The sequence below is a fragment of the Solanum stenotomum genome, chromosome 6 (genome assembly GCF_019186545.1).
Source record: "Solanum stenotomum isolate F172 chromosome 6, ASM1918654v1, whole genome shotgun sequence".
Lineage (NCBI taxonomy): Eukaryota > Viridiplantae > Streptophyta > Magnoliopsida > Solanales > Solanaceae > Solanum > Solanum stenotomum.
Window position 1 is genome coordinate 53586172 of NC_064287.1, and position 18992 is coordinate 53605163.

Below are 18992 nucleotides of genomic sequence, written 5' to 3' on the forward strand. Positions count from 1 at the left end.
ACAAGCCTCTTTGCTTCCGGAGGATTTCATTTACCTTTCAGTTGTATCAGTTGTTAGGAGGTCGTGGGTCTTGTCCCGACTTCCATCTTTATCAGTTAGAGGCTTCATAGATAGACAATAGAGTTTCAGAAGTGTCTTCATTTATTTTGTTAAATGTTTTGAAGACTAAAGTTGCCTTTTATGGCGAGTTGTATATATATTCTATTATACAGAGTTTTCTTTTGAGTTAAAGATTTGTGAAGTTGAGTTTATAAACTCTTATTTAGTTTTAAGCTCTTGTATGCTTAAGTTAGTATTCCGCTTGGAGTCAGCCAGGATGAGGGTTCGCTTGGGGACCAGCAATGGTCTTCGAGTGCCGGCCACGTCCAGGGTGTAGGCTCGGGGCGTGACAATATATTTGATAGTTATAATTAATATTTAATTATATATATTCCAGTTATCCCTAATTGCTTGTCCACTTTTAAATTGACACACCTATTAAGAAAACAATTATTGACATAGTGAGTTTACCATTTTACCCTTATTAATTATGAAGCGGATGAATTAAAAATTTAAGATTTTCAAGAAGTTTACCTTTTCAAAATTAATTAATTGAGGGTATAATAGGTAAAAAAAATTTGTCTTTTCTTGATTTGTCAAAGGAAAATTGGACAAGTATTTAAGGACAGAGGGAGTAATAAATATAATATAATTAATATTAATATATATTAATCCAATTTGGAATTGAACAGGGAAGCCATACATGTATCCAATTCTAAATTGAATGAATTTTATGGAAATTTTGGGATTCGAAATAATAATAATAATAATAATAAAACTAGTTTAATTTTACCTTGTTGTATAAAAGGTGAAGAAAAAGTTTCATAGCAAATTTATTATGAGAAAAACTCCACCAAGTCAAGAACAAAATATCATTGACAAGAAATTATTTTCTAGTTTCGTTAAATTTTTCAGAGCATAGTATATTATTCATCCAATTTTTTCGCGAGTTTCATTAATCAAGGCGGTGTGGATGCACATAAAGTCTTCTTGCTATCGAAGAAATTTTGAATTACGATTCTCGTTAACAGGTTTGTCTTGAAACTGTGTAAACAAATTTTACGTACACAGAAATATATATGTCCAGGGGTGGAGCTACCCTATCCCACATCCTTTGTAAAAAAAATTACGTAAAATCTGGCTTTATATTAATATATATAGTATTTTGGACACCTGAAATACCAAAGAAACTCGTAGTCTTGTCGGCTAGAGCACACCATTGCCCCGGTTTGAGTCCTTGCAGGTGTATTTCCTTTTTTCCTTTAATTATTGTGGCCTTCTTGAATTTAATAATTAAATAAACATGCGAAACTCTAATGTAATTACTTGTGTTGAATGTCAGAAGTTTGAATCTCACTTTCCACTTTTTTGTGATTATCTTATTTTTACTTTAAATCATCGTTTTTCTTACAGAAATTCTTGGCTACGCCACTGTATATGTCCCCCGCGTGTTATGAATATTGTGCAATACTACTAGCTAGTTTGAAAGTATGACAAATATTTGATTTATTTTTTATCCTAATCTGGCTGTTGTAAATAGTGGCGGAGCCAGAAATTAAAAAATATATGTATATTGCCAAAAATAACATATTTGCCTATATATAGAGTAGTATATTTTTTATTGAAGAGGGTTCAATTGAATCCCTCTACCTATTTGAGTTTCTAAACCATATTATGATAAAAAAAAAATGTTGTTTTTGACTATAAAACTTAAATAGTCACCTAGATTAATATAATGATGTTTACTTTCTGCAGATTTTAATTGGTGATACAATGTTTCACAAACATACTCGTCAAAATGTACTTAGTAGCCTTCCTGACAACGTAATCGATGAGATTCTTATGTGTTTGCCTTTACGAGAAGTTGTTATATAAATGGTGCAAAACACCTGATTTGAAACTCGACTATAAACTTTGGGAATCAAAAGAGGACATGATAACTGTTGTAACTAAATTTACTAACATTATCTATCATCTTATGACTTCTCATGATGGACCAATTTCTAAGTTTATCCTCTCGATTCGCGGACTTGAAGATTGTCCTGTGCTTGACAAGTTGATATATTTCCTCTCCAGGAATCGCGTTCAGAATCTTTAACTTAATATCTCGGGATATAACAAACATAAATTGCCTTCTTCAGTTTTCACTTGTTCGCGATTGATGCATCTAATCCTCAGTGGTTGTTCAATACAACTTGCTCCACGGACGTTCAAAGGTTTTGATAGGTTAATTAGCCTGGAATTAAGGAACATGACAATTTCTCCCAAAATACTTGAAAATTTGATCTCTAATTGTCCATTGCTCGATAAGTTAATGTTGCATTAAAATGTTTATTTTGGTGTCATTGAAATTAAAGCTCCCAAGCTTCGAGCCTTTGAATTCACCGAAATGGAAGGGTCTATATGTTTAAAAAGTACCCCTAATCTTGAAGATCTCACACTTTGGCATAAGAACTATCATGTGGGGAGAAGAAATTGTTTTGCGTCTTTCTATCATCTTGAATATCTGGTATTGAATGGCCAAGTCTCCCGTGCTAGAGAAAATACGAAATCCATCCCTTGCCAGATTATGATAATGCTTCTGAAAAACTCAAAAACAAAATCCCTCTATTGCTAAATACATTTCACCTGAAGTAGAAGTTGTTTATGTTTTTGTTAGCTAGGAGTAATTTTTTTTACAATGCTAAGGGATTTCACATGTACGTAGTATTCTTCTATCTACGTCAATTAGTATATTCTTATTTTTATTTTTATAGTATCAGAGTAAGGTCGTCTAGGCATTAACAAGAATAACCATTTCCATTGGGTTCTTGTTTTGTTATCGTCATTTAACATGTATATGCCTTTTAAATTTTTTTGATCTTTATGTTTTAAGTTAGGCTTGACAAAAAGAGTCAATGTACTTGTTGCATATCGCCACGTAGAATACTACTCTATTTGTTTCGGAAGTTACGTTGAATAGATATAGAAATGAATGACAATGCAGTAGACAGTAGTGTATTAGTGTGTATTTTACTAAACTCATCTTATTGACGATGTTTTAGAACTCTAAATTTGACTACATTATTTAATACCAAGGATATTATGGTGGAAAAATAATAAAAACTCTCTTGATTTGTTAAAATGAACGAGTAAAAAATTATTTATAATATGGTCCAAGTAAAATAAAACAGAGGGAGTAATATTTAAATTGAAATGGTAGTCTTAAGAGCTGATCATCCCAAAGTAAGTAAAAACATGGTTAAGTTTAAATAATTAAAATAGAAAAAGTAGGACAATTAATTATTGGCAGTGTCATTTATTTCTTTTATAGGGAAACTGAAACGTTCACTTGAAAACTACAAATAAGCACCTAACAGCTGACATTTTTTAAACACAGCAGAGAAAGGTTAAACTCCATATGTATGGATCTTGGTAAGCTTTATAATATGTGTTTCTCATCTTTTTTTCTCTATAGAATATGTTAGTTTTTATTGAATATGTCACATCATTGAATTGTTACTCCTTTTGTCGTAATTTATGTGACACCTTTTGCTTTTCGAGATAGAACACCTGACACTTTTATGTCATAAGTTTTGACTGTATATGAATAATAATTTTGGACAAATCCCTCACTTTTCTAGTCTTGTTTATTTTCAGCAGGTTCTTATTGGGGATAATTGTGCAATATATATGATGCTTCCTAATGATAAAAAACTTTGTAGTGCTACTTTACCTTCTGATGTACTTAGCAACCTTCCTGAGAATGTACTTGATGACATTCTTATTCGTATGCCCTTACGAGATGTTGTGAGGACAAGTATCTTATCGAAGAAATGGAGATATAATTGGTGCAGACTTCCTGAGTTAACGCTTGATCAAACACTTTGGGATACAACAAATCAATCAGTACCCTTTGTAACTAGGTTTACAGACATAATCTACCACCTTTTGGCACTTCATGTCGGACCAATTACAAAGTTTATCCTCTCTGATATTGCTAATCTTGGAAATTACTCTAAAATTGACAACCTTGTATTGTTCCTCTCGAGAAATGGTATTCAACATCTTGTTCTTCAATTCCCGAAGGATAAACCATATAAATTGCCTTCTTCATTTTTCACATGTTTGCAAATGAGACATCTGAATCTTCATTATTGTTCAATTCAGCCTTTATCTACCTTCAAAGGATTTAGTGAGTTAGTTAGCCTTGAACTTTATGAAGTCACAATTTCCTCTGAAATGCTTGGAAGTTTAATCTCTCATAGCCTGTTGCTCGAGAAGTTGGTACTGCAAATCTCAAGTATTTTAAACTACATTCAAATTGATGCTCCTAAGTTGAAATCCTTTGACTTCACAGGCAATATAAATATACTTTCCTTAGGGAAAGCACCTTTTCTTGTGAAACTTTCACTTGTGAATACAGCAGCTACTCTGAAGGCAGGAAAACATCTTTCCAAGTATTTTGAGTTTTGTCCTGCTCTCGAGCATCTCCACTTGGATTATAGTAGTCTCCAGGTAAACATTGCATCATGTCCACTGTAATGCACTTTCATAGGCGTCCAATCGTGTGGGCTATGAGTGTTCCTGATTTTCAATGTTTTTTTCTTAGTTCTTGGCTGCAGGATCAGATGATATAGCAGCAAAGCTTTCCTCTCCTCTTAATTCTCTTAAATGTCTTTGCCTATCCGAAATTTGTCTGGATGAATCAGTTGAGCTTTCATTTGCTCTTTGCTTGATAAGAAGCTCCCCGTATTTGCAAGATATTCAAATGAAGGTGCTAATGACATTTAATTTCATTTTTTATTTATGGTTCTTCGTATGTGGTGACTTGCTTATGTTCAACCCCAATTCAAGTTATGTAGTAATGATTCTTCTCAATCATTTGTAGATTGATCATTCGGCATTGGACAAATTGGTTGTTCCTGTGTCTGTTGATGTTGTTAATGAAATTCCCTCAAGTTTCTCTGATGTGACATTGGATCACCTCAGGTCTGTTAAACTTGAAGGTATTACAGGCACAAAGACTGAAATCGAATTTATCAAGCTTCTATTATCTAAGTCTCCAGTGCTAGTGAGAATGTTAATCCAGCAGAAGATTGCAAATGTATCTGCTGAAACAAGACTTAAAGGTAGTTACACAGATAACAAAATTTCCGAGGGCATCATCTAAAGCAGAAGTTGACTATAACAGCGGTGTTTGATCTCTAGTCCTTTACCAGACCCTCATATTGGTGCAAGTTTTTGTAAGCAAAGATGATGGATGTGTTTCTCAAACAGAAGTTTATCTTGTTAGTTTTATTGATGTCTCATCTTGAATGATCAATGTAGTTAGACTTGGTGTCTGAATTTGGTTTTATGGAATTTTTCCTGTTTTTTTGTGCTAAAACTTTTGTTCCAGTTAACTGTGTATTTTGATTATATTTGGTTAGGTGTCACAGTTCACATAGTTATTTCATATACTATCTTAACCCTGTAAGTCTTGGTAAGCCTGTGTGATGTTGATCCGTTATCGATTTATGAGACTTGTGACATGAATTGAATTGTATGGTTGATTCTTTCAATGTTATGTTAAGGGTACATCAAATGAATCAAATTCATGTACAAGTCAAATTGTGGTAGTTAGTCGACACCTCTTGCACACAAAATCCTGTGATGCTACAATAGAAGCGAAAACACTGTATTATTGTAGAACTTCACCCTGGTGATTTGGATTTGTTATCGATGAGACTCGTGATCTTGAATCTCATGAAGTTCAAGGCCTTCTCAGATGTGCCATTGAATCTCCTCAGAACAGTTAATGTTATAGACACAACAGGCAGAAAGCCTGAAATGATGCTGATTAAGCTTCTATTAGCCAAGCCTCTAATGCTTGTAAGGATGGTAGACAGAAATGAATGTGGATGCCGTAAATTTATATGGCTATATATTGGCCCGGTGGAATAGTTGAAGAGTGTGAAAGTTGGCCCGGACACTATACTTTTATATAAAATGTTGAAGGGATTTTACACTTAATTTATGTTCTTCAATTATCTTCGAACTGAGACTGGTTGTTTAAATCCCATGCGCTATTTACTAAAAAAAATCGACTCAATACATTTCTTATACATGTACCCATAGATACTACATTGAATTTGAATCAGATTTTCGGTTCAATTATATTATTTTCTTGGGGAACTGAAACATTTTTTATAAACCCAAAGAGTTAATTAGAAGTCTACAAATAGTGCTAAGCAGCTGAAGACTCTTTTACACAATCTTTTTGGATCTTGGTAAAGCTTCATATGCTCTTCTAATATTATTATTTTTTCTCTGTTGTAGTAAAACTTTTGGTTTGCTGTCTAATTTTATGTATCTTTTTTGTTTTCTCATCCTTGTACTATTTTTTAAAATTGTACACAGGTTGTTATTGCCTAATATTATCATCTGATGCCTCCCGAGGACAACAAACATAGTAGTGGAACTTTACCTCCTGATGTGCTTAGCAACCTTCATGAGAAAATAATTGATCATATTCTTGTGTGTTTGCCCTTACGAGATGCTGTGAGGACAAGCATATTATCGAAGAAATGGAGGTGTAACAGGTGCAGACTTCCAGCATTAACACTTGATCAAGCACTTTGGGATACAACAAATAACTTAACACCTGATCTTGTAACTAGATTTACATACATTATCTTGGAACTTACACTTTTTAATGCAGTAGAACCATCTCCGGAGGCAGGACAACATGATCTTACCAAGTGTTTTGAGTTTTGTTCTGCTCTTGAGCATCTACACTTGGATTGTGGAAGTCTCCCAGTAAATATTGCATCACGTTCACTGTAATGCACTTTCATAGACATACTATTGTGTGGGCTTTGAGTGTTCCTGATTTTCACTGTTTTCTTCTTAGGTCTTGGCTGTAGGATCAGGTGACATAGCAGCAAAGCTTTCCTCTCCTCTTAATTGTCTTAAATGTCTTTGCCTATCCAATATTTGTTTGGATGAATTAGTTGAGCTTTCGCCTGCTCTTTGCTTGATAAGAAGCTCCCCATATCTGCAAGATATTCAAATAAAGGTGCTAATGACATTTAGTGTCATTTTTTATTTATGTATGGTTCTTCATATGTGGTGACTACTTGCTTATGTTCAATCTCATTAATTATTTCTTCAATTTAAGTTATGTAGAAATGATGTTGTTAATGAAATTCCTTCAAGTTTCTCAGATGTGACATTGAATCACCTCAGGTCTGTTAAGTTTGAAGTTATTACAGGCAAAAAGACTGAAATGGAGCTTGTCAAGCTTCTGTTAGCTAAGTCTCCAATGCTTGTGAGAATGCTAATCCAGCCGGACAGAGTAAATGGATCTGCTGAAACAAGACTAAAGGTAGTTACAGAGTTAACAAAATTTCCGAGGGCATCACCTAAAGCAGAAGTTTACTATAACAGTGGTGTGTGATCTCTAGTCCTTTATCAGACCCTGATATTGGTGCAAGTTTTTGTAAGCTAAGATGAAGTGATGCAGAAGAATATGGATTTGTTTTGCGAACATGCGTTAGATTTTTTTAATGTTTCATCTTGAATGATCAATGAATTGAGAATTGTTATTATGATTATATTTGGATGCGTGTCAACGTTCACATAGTCATTTACTCATTCCCATATAACTCATTTATCAGTCAAAGAAAAAGATGATTTTCAAAGGACTAATGTAACTCTTAAGTCTTGGTAAGCTGTGTGGTGTTAATCTGTTATCAATGAGATTCATGCTCTTGAGTCTCATGATGTTCAAGGCTTCTCAGATGTGCCATTGAATCTCCTCATAGCGGTAAGGCTATCGATACAACAGGCACAAATGTTGGGGAATGAGAGAACATGATGTTTGTAGTTTTGATGATTGTCAAAGAGTCTTGATGTGTGACAAAGCATTGTTTATCATCATCAAAAAGGGGAAATTGTTGGGAAGTAGAACATATAAAGTAGTTTTGATGATTGATAAAGTGAACATGGTTTCACTACTTGTTGTCTTATGTGTACTCTATTAGGTCCAGACGTGAATGCTCACCAGACGTGCATGCAGGCAACCTATACAAATATGAGAGATTACTGTGACATCTTGCAATTTGAAAAAACTACGAAGAAGCTGAAAATTGGAAATATTCATTTTTGGAAAGAATTCAAATCTGGAAATTTAGTCAAGTATGGGGAAAAAAAATGAGTTTTTGGTCAACTTTAAACAGTAATAACTCCTAGCTCAGGATGAATTAGGTGTATTTCCAGTTATTTTTGCAAAGCCCTTGGAATGATCTTTCCAACGCCGCCGAGTTTGCTCGATTCCGAGTTCATACGAGTGAGTTATACCCTTTGGAAGTTGGTCTGTTGGCATAGGAAAGTTCACCCGAATTTGTAAGGGTATTTTGGTCTTATCCCTAACCATTTCTTTTGGTTTTATTAAGGGTCCCAGCTGATTTTAAATTAGTATTTCCTTTTAAAAAGTGAGTGTTAGGGTTGTGAGTGAAGAGAGAAAGAAGAGGAGAAAGAGAAGAAGAAGCAAAGTTCGTTGAGATCGTCGTGGTTTTCGTCGGGGGTGATCCCTATTAAGGTATGTGAGAGCATAGTGTTGGGTTGGTTCATTCCCCCACACGCCAAACTCGTTTTAATTCCGAGAAAAGATTGGTTATGTTTGTTGAAGTTTGTGGTTGTGTTTGTTGAAGTTGTGGTTGTGTTGTTGAAGTTTCTTGTTGGTTTGGTGCATGTTTCCGGTTGTAATTCCGAGCTGAATCTATTGTATATTAAGGGTTTTAATGATCCCAAGTGTTTGGGGAAAGAACCTTTGAAGTTAAGAGGGTTTAGAGTTGGAAAAACAAAGGAGAAAAGTCGGGCAGCTTGCACGAAACAAATCTGCGTCGCGGACTTGTTCCCCCTGTGAACAAAAATCTGCTCCGCGTCGCGGACAGGACGCGGACTCCACTGTTTCAAAAATTTAATTTTGTAATTTTTCTTAAGTTTAGCTGTCCTAAATCATTCCTAAACATCATGAGGTTTTTCCAAGCACAAATCATAATCCTTGAATCCATAATTCAATTCAAGAAAGTTAGGATCAAAGTCAAGTGAAGTTAAGAGTCAAGTCTAGAAGTTAAGAAGCAAGTCTTTAAAGCTTTTCAAGGGTCTTTATTAAACGTTTTAACTTCGTTTTAAGGCTCAAGTTTCAAGTTAAGTAAAGAGTATAGAGTTTCAAGTTAAGTAAAGAATTGAGTTCATTTCTCAAAAGTTAATAGGGAACTAAGTATTCCCAAAGAGGTTTATAAATGTTTTCACATTTGAGTAAGAAAGGAACTATGTTTTCCAAGAGAGCCTTTGGGCTAAGTTTTGAGCAATTATCTCAAACTAAAGAAGTTTGTGTTTAAAACACTTATGAGCCAAAGTATTTTTGGAAGTAGTATTGAGCACCGAATTGGGGAAGCGAGTTCATATTAACTCAACTCTACATAAGAACCATGTAGCCAATATGGGACCTGACGGGTCATTCTTTTTAGATGATCACGTAAGATTAAACTAGTGGATCCACTAAATTAGAAGAAAGGAGGGACAAAATTTGGTGTCAACAATGGTCCTTAGGCAACTTGAGGTAAAACGTTGTATCATCACTAGGGCTCATAGTGGTGGTTGTCGGTTAAAAAATCTCCTACTAAAGTTATATTACTTTTATATAAGTAAAGTTGAGTTTGTTATTGTTTTATCCTTAACGAACTAAGTTGTTTACATTGTTTTGTAAGCTTTATGTATATTGCATGTGTCTTATTGCTTTATATTGAGTTCGGTTATTCATGAGTTGAATAGAGCCAAGGTAAGAGTTCCTTTGTACTCTTTTCAAGCTTAAGTTGTTGTTTAGCTTTCCAGCTCGCATACTCATACATTCAATGTACTGATGCCAGTTGGCCTACATCTTATTATGATGCAGACGCATGTACCCAGTATCAGCATCCAGCACGCCATTGATCCAGCTGCACTCCAGAGTCAGTGGTGAGCCTCCTTGCCTTCCGGAGGACTCTGTTATTTTGTGTTCATAGTTTTGTTTTATTAGGATGTTGTCGGGTCTGTCCCAATATCCATCTCAGTATTTTAGAGGTTTCATAGACAGTCAGTCAGTCAGTTAGTATTGAGTCTCTCATCTATGTATATATGTAAATATTTTATTTTGAGGCACGAGTTGCCTTTTGGCATGTTATGCATTAGTTAAGTTGTTTTATAACGTTTCATTGCATTAAGTTATTCTGTTGAGTTAGGTTTCCGCTGAGTTAAGAAAGTCAGGCCAAGGTTTTGCTTGGGGCCAGCAATGGTCTTCGAGTGTCGATCCCGCCCAGGGTGTAGGCTCGGGGCATGACAATTACAGCAAAGAAGGAAAATATTAAAGTGTAGAAAAAAATGAGCGAAAAAAATAATAAAGAAATAGTTGAAACAAAGGAGCAAAGAAGGAAAGAAATAAAGAAATAGCAATTCAAGTCGAAGAAGGAAAGAAGTAAATATAAACAAGTCCTAGGCAGAAAAGGAAATAGGCAGACAAGTTCAATCAGGAAAAGGATTAGTTTTCTAAGGAAACAAATGTCTTTCCTTGTAGAAGTTGATAAAGGCAAAACAAATTCTATAAAAGATTCAAACAAAAAAAAAGAAAAGGTCGTTTTTGCATAAACACAAATTGAGAGAATTTTTCAGTAAAGTCAGAGTGATACCTATTGCATATTCACGAAAGTCATCATCTTGAGAGCAATAGTGATAGCATCCATGTCAGCCTACTTGTACCAAAGTTGACGGGCTTCAATGAAAAATCAAGAACACGTCTATCATGAAAGAAGTGTCCAAATTCAAGCCTAAAAGAAAGAAGATAGGGCCACACGAAGCCCAATAAAAGAGTCCAAAAAGTTGAACGCTTAAAGTCAAAAGTTCCAAGTTTAAAGTTTTTCCTAGTTTAAAAAGTTTCCTAGTTTAAAATTTCCTAGTTATTATTTCCATAAAAGTAGGATTTGAATCCCATTCTATTTGGAATAGGTTTTCCCTATATATAGGGGATGATTTTATTATTTTAAGAACAAACATGATTAATATTATTTGAGAGGTTTATCTTTTTTACACCTTTGTGTGTGGTGACTATAGATTTATCTTACAACCTTATAAGAACGATTCTTTAAGAGGTAAGATTAATTCTTAATTTGATATCTTTGGTTTCTATTCGTAAATTAAAGAAGGTGATTAGTCTTATACTAATTGTTGTCTCTAATTTCTTCGTAATAGGGGTCTAGATCACTTTTGATTTAAGTTCTTGAATTGACTCTATTAGTATCATAATTAATCTTAATCCGCTAATTTTGAATACTAAGATTAATTAGGGTTCTTAGCACTTTATCTTGAAATTGGGGATTTTATTCTTGAATTTCACATATCTTTCAATTTCTGTCTTTTATCTCTATAATTTCGCTTCCGCATTATTTTCTTGTTTATTCTGGTGACACGATTCTTATCAAATAGCCATTGGAGCAAAACTGCAAGGCTTCGTCACAGCAACACTAGAACCAGGTTCATGAGTTGTGTTTGAGTCTAAATTATTGAATGTTGAAGTCTGATCAATTAAAGTCTAGGGTTATTAGTCTTTGTTGATTTGTTCTAGGTTTATTATTGAGTTGTAATAATTCCTAGATTGAGTAACAAAAAGTGGGTTTGACTTCTTGAAGACAGTTTGAGAGAATTGTAACAAAAAGTGGGTTTGATTTTTTGGAGAGTAGAGTTTGAGAGAAAGTGTGAGGGAATAGTAACAAGAAGTGGGTTCGACTTCTTGGAGTATATAGTCTTCGATTATAGTTAATCGTTGAAGAGTAAAGGCACTAGAGTTGGTTCCTTTTGATTGTTGAGTTGTAATCTTGAAGTGTTCTTGAAGTTAATAACTTCATAGTGTGGTTTTTTCCTTCCTTGAGGGAGGAAGGTTTCCACGATAAAATCATTATTTTATTGTGTCACGTTGTTATCTAGCCAAACAAACAAGAACCTGGTTCTCGTTTAGTTGGTAAGGTTTCAACAAAGCCTTAAACGATGCTTATAAAGGATGGTAGTCAAGCTCAGGAAAGAATCTCATGAAACAAAACTCGAGTTTCCGTGAGCATTACATGAGGCATCTGACTCTCGAAAATTGTTTAATACTTCCTTCACCAGTGCCCTTTAAAGGATTTGATAGGTTAATCAGCTTGGAATTATGTGATGTAACAATCTTTTATTAGTGTGTATTTTACTAAACTATAATATGAGTTTCTCCCTCCGTCCTAATTTATGTGACAATTTCACATGCACTTTCTCTTGTAAGTTTGACTTTATATGAATAATAATTTTGGAGATACCTCACTTTTCTATCCTTGTTTATCGTCTACAGGTTCTTATTTGAGAGAATATTGTCATATATATGATGCTTCCTAAGGACAAAAAACTCTGTAGTGCTACTTTACCTCCTGATGTACTTAGAAACCTTCCTGAGAATGTACTTGATGACATTCTAATTCGTGTGCCCTTACGAGATGCTGTGAGGACAAGTATCTTATCGAAGAAATGGAGATATAATTGGTGCAGACTACCAGAGTTGACGCTTGATCAAACACTTTGGGATTCAACAAATCAATCAATACCCTTTGTAACTAGGTTTACAGACATAATCTACCACCTTTTGGTACTTCATGTCGGACCAATTACAAAGTTTATCCTCTCTGATATTGCTAATCTTGGAAATTACTCTAAAATTGACAACCTTGTATTGTTCCTCTCGAGAAATGGTATTCAACATCTCGTTCTTCAGTTCCCGAAGGATAAACCATACATATTGTCTTCTTTATTTTTCACATGTTTGCAAATGAGACATTTGAGTCTCCGTTATTGTTCAGTTCAGCCTCCACCTACCTTCAAAGGATTTAGTGAGTTAGTTAGCCTTGAATTGTATGAAGTCACAATTTCCTCCAAAATACTTGAAAATTTAATCTCTCATAACCTGTTGCTCGAGAGGTTGGTGCTGCAAATCTCAAGTATTTTGGACCACATTAAAATTGATGCTCCTAAGTTGAAATCCTTCGACTTCACAGGCAACATAGAGTTAATATCCTTAAAGAAAGTACCCTTTCTTGTGGAACTTTTACTTTTTAATACAGTAGTACCATCTCCGGAGGCAGGACAACATTATTTTACCAAGTATTTTGAATCTTTTCCTACTCTTGAGCATCTCCACTTGGATTATCATAGTCTCCAGGTAAACATTGCATCATGTCCACTGTAATGCATTTTCATAGACGTACATATCATAGTTTTCTTCCTGATTTTCAATGTTTTCTTGTTAGTTCTTGGCTGCAGGATCAGGTGATATAGAAGCAAAGCTTTCCTCTCCTCTTAATTATCTTAAATGTCTTTGCTTATCCTACATTTGTTTGGATGAATTAGCTGAGCTTTCGCCTGCTCTTTGCTTGATAAGAGGCTCCCCATATTTGCAAGATATTCAAATCAAGGTGCTAATGAAGTTTAATTTCATCTTTTATTTATGGTTCTTCGTATGTGGTGACTTGCTTATGTTTAATCTCATAATATCTTCAATCTATCTTTTGCAGATTGAGTATGTGGCGTTGGACAAATTGGTTGTTCCTGTGTCTATTGATGTTGTTAATGAAATTCCCTCAAGTTTCTCTGATGTGACATTGGATCACCTCAGGTCTGTTAAACTTGAAGGTATTACAGGCACAAAGACTGAAATCGAATTTATCAAGCTTCTATTATCTAAGTCTCCAGTGCTACTGAGAATGTTAATCCAGCAGAAGATTGCAAATGTATCTGCTGAAACAAGACTAAAGGTAGTTACAGAGATTACAAAATTTCCGAGGGCATCACCTAAAGCAGAAGTTTACTATAACAGTGGTGTGTGATCTCTAGTCCTTTATCAGACCCTGATATTGGTGCAAGTTTTTATAAGCGAAGATGCTGGATGTGTTTCGCAAACAGAAGTTTATCTTGTTAGTTTTTTTGATGTCTCATCTTGAATGATCAATGAAGTTAGATTTGGTATCTGAATTTGGTTTTATGAAATTTTTCCTGTTTTTTTTGTTCTAAAACTCTTGTTCCAGTTAACTGAGTATTTTGATTATATTTGGTTAGGTGTCACAGTTCACAGTTATTTCCATATACTATCTTAACTCTGTAAGTCTTGGTAAGTCTGTGTGATGTTGATCTGTTATCGATGAGATTCGTGCTCTTGAAACTCATGAAATTTATGGCTTCTTAGATATGCCATAAATCTCTTCAGAGCAGTTAACAGGCACATAGCCTGAAAGACAGTGATTAAGCTTCTGTTAGCCAAGTCAAAAGAATCTCATGAAACAAGACTCGAGTTGCTCACAGAGCTAACAAAATTTCCACGAGCAGTACCTGAACCAGAAGTTGTCTATAAAATTGCACAAGTTCTTTACAGGTACCATGTTGGTAGTATGTAGCAAGTACCAGGTGGAATCAACAAAGTGCGTGAAAGTTGGCTCGGAACGGACTACTTGTTGATTCCCATCTGCTTTCTCTAAGGTCATTGTGAAAATTATGAAAATAGCTAAAACATGTAATATACACAAAAGACTTAAATATCAACCAGAGTATTTAAAGGGGATTGTAACTGGACACCCCAATGTCAACCAGTTACGCGCAACAAGGATGGATAGGCATAGATTTAAAAGACTATTTAACAGAACATGGTCTAGCAAAAAAAGACAAGTTAAGTTGAGCAGGATTGTAATCTGGAAGTACTCTATGCAAGTTTGTAAACAACTTCTGCTCTGGGTGATGCTCGTCGAAATTGTGTTATCTCTGCGAGTACCTCAATTCTTGATTTAGGAGTATCATCTCCTACACCAGGCTTGATTAGCATTCTAGCGAGTTTCGGAGACTTGGCTAAGAGAAGCTTGATAAGTTGCATTTCAGGATCTGTGCCTGTAATACCAGCAAACTCAACAACTCTGAGGTGATTCAATGTCACATTCGATAAGCTTTTAACTTTCTCTAGAATCTCACTGGTAACATCACCCCCCGCAGGTTCAACCCAATCATCATACACCTACGAAATAACAAAATCCCTTTCACTCAACTAAATTGGAGGATTAACGGATTATGAGGTTAGAAAACAATTATAAACAGAAAGAACATACGTAAGAGAAAGAAGAAAGTAGAACCTCAATTTCGATTTCTTGTAAAAACGGGAAGCTTTTTATCAAGTAAAGAGCACACGAAGCCACATCTAGTTCATCTAGAGAAAACTCAGATAGGTGAAGACGTTTAAGAGAGTTAAGAGCAAAAGGGAGCTGTTTTGTTACTTCACCTGCAAAGAACTGAAAAAGACAACACAAAAGTTAGGATGATTCAAAGTCCCCCCCAAAAAAAACATGCATGAAAATGCACTACAATGAAGTCACGAAGGAAACATTTACCCGGACACTAAAATAATCCAAGTGGAGATGCTTGAGAGCAGGAAAAGACTCTAGAAACTTGGCGATACCACATTTTCCTGCCTTCCCAGAATATCCAGTATCTACAAGTGAAAGTTTCTCAAGAAGAGGGACATCTTCTAAAGAAAGAAATATTAGTTTGCCAGTGAAGTCAAAGGATCTCAACTTGGGAGCTCTAATTTGAATGTGATTTGAAATAGTTGAATGCAGCACCAAATGCTCGAGCAAAGGGCAACAAGAGATTAAACTTCCAATAAACTTGGAAGGAATTGTGACATCACAAAGTTCCAGGCTAACTAACTTTTCAAATCCTTTGAAAGCAGGTGGAAACATTATCAAGCAATTTTGGAGACTCAGATGGCTTATTTGCGAACATGTGAAAAATGAAGAAGGCAATTTGTATACGTTACCCCTTGGGAATTGAAGAACAAGGTGTTGAATGCCATTTCTAGAGAGGAAATATATCAAGTTGTCAATCTTTGGACAGTTCCCCAGAGTGGCAATGGAGAGGGTAAACTTAGAAATCGGTCCGACATGGAGGGTCAATAGGTGGTAGATAATGTTTGTAAATCTAGTTGTAGGGGATATTGCGTTATTCGTCATATCCCAAAGAGCCTGATCAATCGTCCACACTGGTAATCTACACCAATTATACCTCCACATCTTTGATAAGACGCTTGTCCTCACAGCATCTCGTAAAGGCAAACGCATAACAATGGCATCTATTATATTATCGGGAAGATTGCTAAGTATATCAGGAGCTAGAGCTCGAGAACCACGCTTCTTGTCCTTGGTAGGCATGATATTACAACAATTTCCAGTAAGAACCTGCATGAAGTACACAACAATACAAAGGTAAAGAATGGCAAAACTATCTGGACAGAGTAAATAGACATCACATAACAGTTATTCACATTATTAATCATCACGGCATAACAGTAAGATAAAAAGTATGGCTGCATTCTAACTGAAACCACTCATCGTTCTCCTAATATCATTCTTGAATATACAGCAAGAACCCCTTTCATCAACACTTCAAGAATCTAGAAATTACTAAGATATATTAATCAAAAGGGAAAACTAAAAGACGGAAAAAAAAAAGAATCACATTGTCTTTTACTGGTAATAAGCTTGATACTCTGACATCTACAGCTACAAGAGAAGGAAAAAATCATTATCAAATACTTGGCAAGTTTCACTAAAAAAATCAGCTCAGTAGCCGTTTCATAGCTTTAGCTAGATTTGACACCAAACTAGTAACTTTAACTCTAAAATTTGAATAGCATTCTCACAATTTGCGTCACCATAGCTTGCTTGGCAAGTAAATCCTATCACGCCTTAAATCTACATTAATATGTTCACCTCAACATGATTTTTATAAGTTGGAGGGACAATATTTCTATGATCCTTATACTCACTAACACTCTAACTGATGGTACAACTCCAACTGTAGATCTAGCTCCCTCTGACAAAAGAGACTTTTCCTACAAAAAACCTACATACAAAGGCAAGTCCAAGATTTATACTTACAGGGTCATTGGATATTTAAAGCTATGGGTTCATATCTACTATTTGTTGCAACTTTGGTGAATTTAATGCTCCGCGTTGAAATTATTGAGTTCATGAACCCACTAATATTACTCTGCTTACTCACACAACTATATCCCACTCTCCACTGGACACACAAATCACAAGTCCCAGAAAATCTTTAAGAATTAAAACCATGTTTATAGCATGTACAACAACAATGACCCTTTCTCATAATGAGAATGCATATAACCCTATTACGGTCTTCTCTATGGAAAACACTTTATCAAAGAAAAGCCATCTTCTAAGTTTTTTTTATTGCTTGGTAGGTTATAGGTATGGTAGTGATCAGTGAAAACCACAAGTAGCAAATTGCTTGACTGGGTTTACATGTTTAGTGCAAGTAATAGTTGGGTGAAAACCGACTTAAAATCATAAACAGAGCTATTTTATTTACATAGGAAAACATTTTAAGCAATCCATATAAAGGACAAATTTCAAACAAATAAAAATTCTTACATCCTATGTTGCTCATACCCTCTAAAAATGCTAGTGTTGAATCCTCCCAAAGAAACAAAGACTTTTGGAGGATCTGAGCAACGTAGGATTCCTAGCAACATAGCTTACATCAACCGAATTAAGCATAAAAAATGCTTACATCCTATGTTGCTTGTACCGTCCAAAAATGTTACTGTTCAATCCTCCCAAAAACAAAAAAAAAACTTTCGGAGAATCCGAGCAACATAGGATTCCCAGCAACATAGTTTACATCAACCAAACTAAGCATAAAAAATGCTTACATCCTGTTTTGCATGTACCCTCCAAAAATGTCAAGTGTTGAATCCTCCCAAAAACCAAAAACTTAGGATTCCAAGCAACATAACTTACATCAACCAAATGAAACATAAAAAATGCTTACATCCTATGTTACTCGGACCCTTTAATGTCGAATCCTCCCAAAAAACAAACACTTTTGGAGGATCAGAGCAACTTAGGATTCCAAGCAACATAGTTTACATCAACCAAATTAAGCATAAAAAATGCTTACATCCTATGTTGCTCATACCCTCCAAAAAAAGTTAGTGTCAAATCCTCCCAAAAAACAGAACTTTTGGAGGATCCGAGCAACGTAACATAGGATTCCCAGCAGCATAGCTTACACCAACCAAATTAAGCAGCTTTTCCTACAAAAACAACAGCATACCCCTCCTAATCCCACAAGGTGAAGTCTAGAAAGGATAGCATGTACACAAGATCTTACTCCTAACTTTGTTTTTCGATAGCTCCTCAACTCATAAGAAATGTCATGCAGTAACACCAACATCTAAAAAACAGCAAAAAAGACAAATAGGGCTTTTTCTACATTCCCGAATCCCAAGAAAACCAAAACCTTCAAAAATGAAGTACAAAAAGGAAGATAGGCTTTTATTACACAAATTAACAACACCCAACTGAGAAAGATTTGATTTTTAAACAGAACAAGGAAGCAAATTTTAAGCTTATCAAGAACTAAAATTATTACAGATACTGTAAACATCCAATAATAAATAAAAAAATAATCAAATACCCTTTTGCTCACACGTTATCCTTCAGCTGCTGAGCACAAATTTGTATGATTTTGAAGTCTTCAAATTTATCACCCCGGAGTGAAAGAGGATCTGGAGAAGAGGGAGAGGTTTTCTTCTGTAATTATATTTTACAGAAATGTAATATGGAGTGGAGTGGTGGTTGGGGTGAGGTGGGGTGCGTGGGTGGGGGCAATTAATTATTGACGTATATAAGCTTAAAATTTGCTACATTTTAACCACTTTTATATAAGGGCGGATCTAGAAGGGGCAAGGGTATATTCATTCGAATTTTCTTGACAAAAAATGTATACGGTATATATATAAGAGTTTTTTTTAGTGTTTATATATAAATTGGCGTTTAAATTTCACCTGTTTGATCACCATTTTTTTCTTTTAG

At 34.9% G+C, this 18992-nt stretch overlaps 4 protein-coding genes across 4 annotated transcripts; 3 read left to right on the forward strand and 1 right to left on the reverse strand.

Annotated features, from left to right (window-relative positions):
- Positions 1-3681: 3681 nt before the first annotated feature.
- On the forward strand, positions 3682-5964 carry LOC125868914 (F-box/FBD/LRR-repeat protein At1g13570-like). Its single transcript, XM_049549479.1, has 4 exons — positions 3682-4536; positions 4631-4795; positions 4910-5150; positions 5711-5964. Exons 1-4 carry the CDS (start codon positions 3712-3714, stop codon positions 5962-5964), a joined length of 1485 nt encoding a protein of 494 aa, XP_049405436.1. The 5' UTR covers positions 3682-3711.
- Positions 5965-6447: 483 nt separating this feature from the next.
- On the forward strand, positions 6448-7459 carry LOC125868915 (F-box/FBD/LRR-repeat protein At1g13570-like). Its single transcript, XM_049549480.1, has 3 exons — positions 6448-6819; positions 6914-7078; positions 7181-7459. Exons 1-3 carry the CDS (start codon positions 6448-6450, stop codon positions 7457-7459), a joined length of 816 nt encoding a protein of 271 aa, XP_049405437.1.
- A 4989-nt stretch (positions 7460-12448) lies between these two features.
- On the forward strand, positions 12449-13940 carry LOC125868916 (F-box/FBD/LRR-repeat protein At1g13570-like). Its single transcript, XM_049549481.1, has 3 exons — positions 12449-13276; positions 13365-13529; positions 13629-13940. The coding sequence occupies exons 1-3, from the start codon at positions 12449-12451 to the stop codon at positions 13938-13940; spliced, it is 1305 nt and encodes a 434-aa protein (XP_049405438.1).
- Positions 13941-14605: 665 nt separating this feature from the next.
- LOC125866952 (F-box/FBD/LRR-repeat protein At1g13570-like) lies at positions 14606-18734 on the reverse strand. The gene is made up of 4 exons (XM_049547343.1): positions 18595-18734; positions 15483-16328; positions 15228-15383; positions 14606-15112 (listed from the first exon to the last, which is right to left on the reverse strand). Exons 2-4 carry the CDS (start codon positions 16299-16301, stop codon positions 14807-14809), a joined length of 1281 nt encoding a protein of 426 aa, XP_049403300.1. The 5' UTR covers positions 16302-16328; positions 18595-18734; the 3' UTR covers positions 14606-14806.
- Positions 18735-18992: the final 258 nt, after the last annotated feature.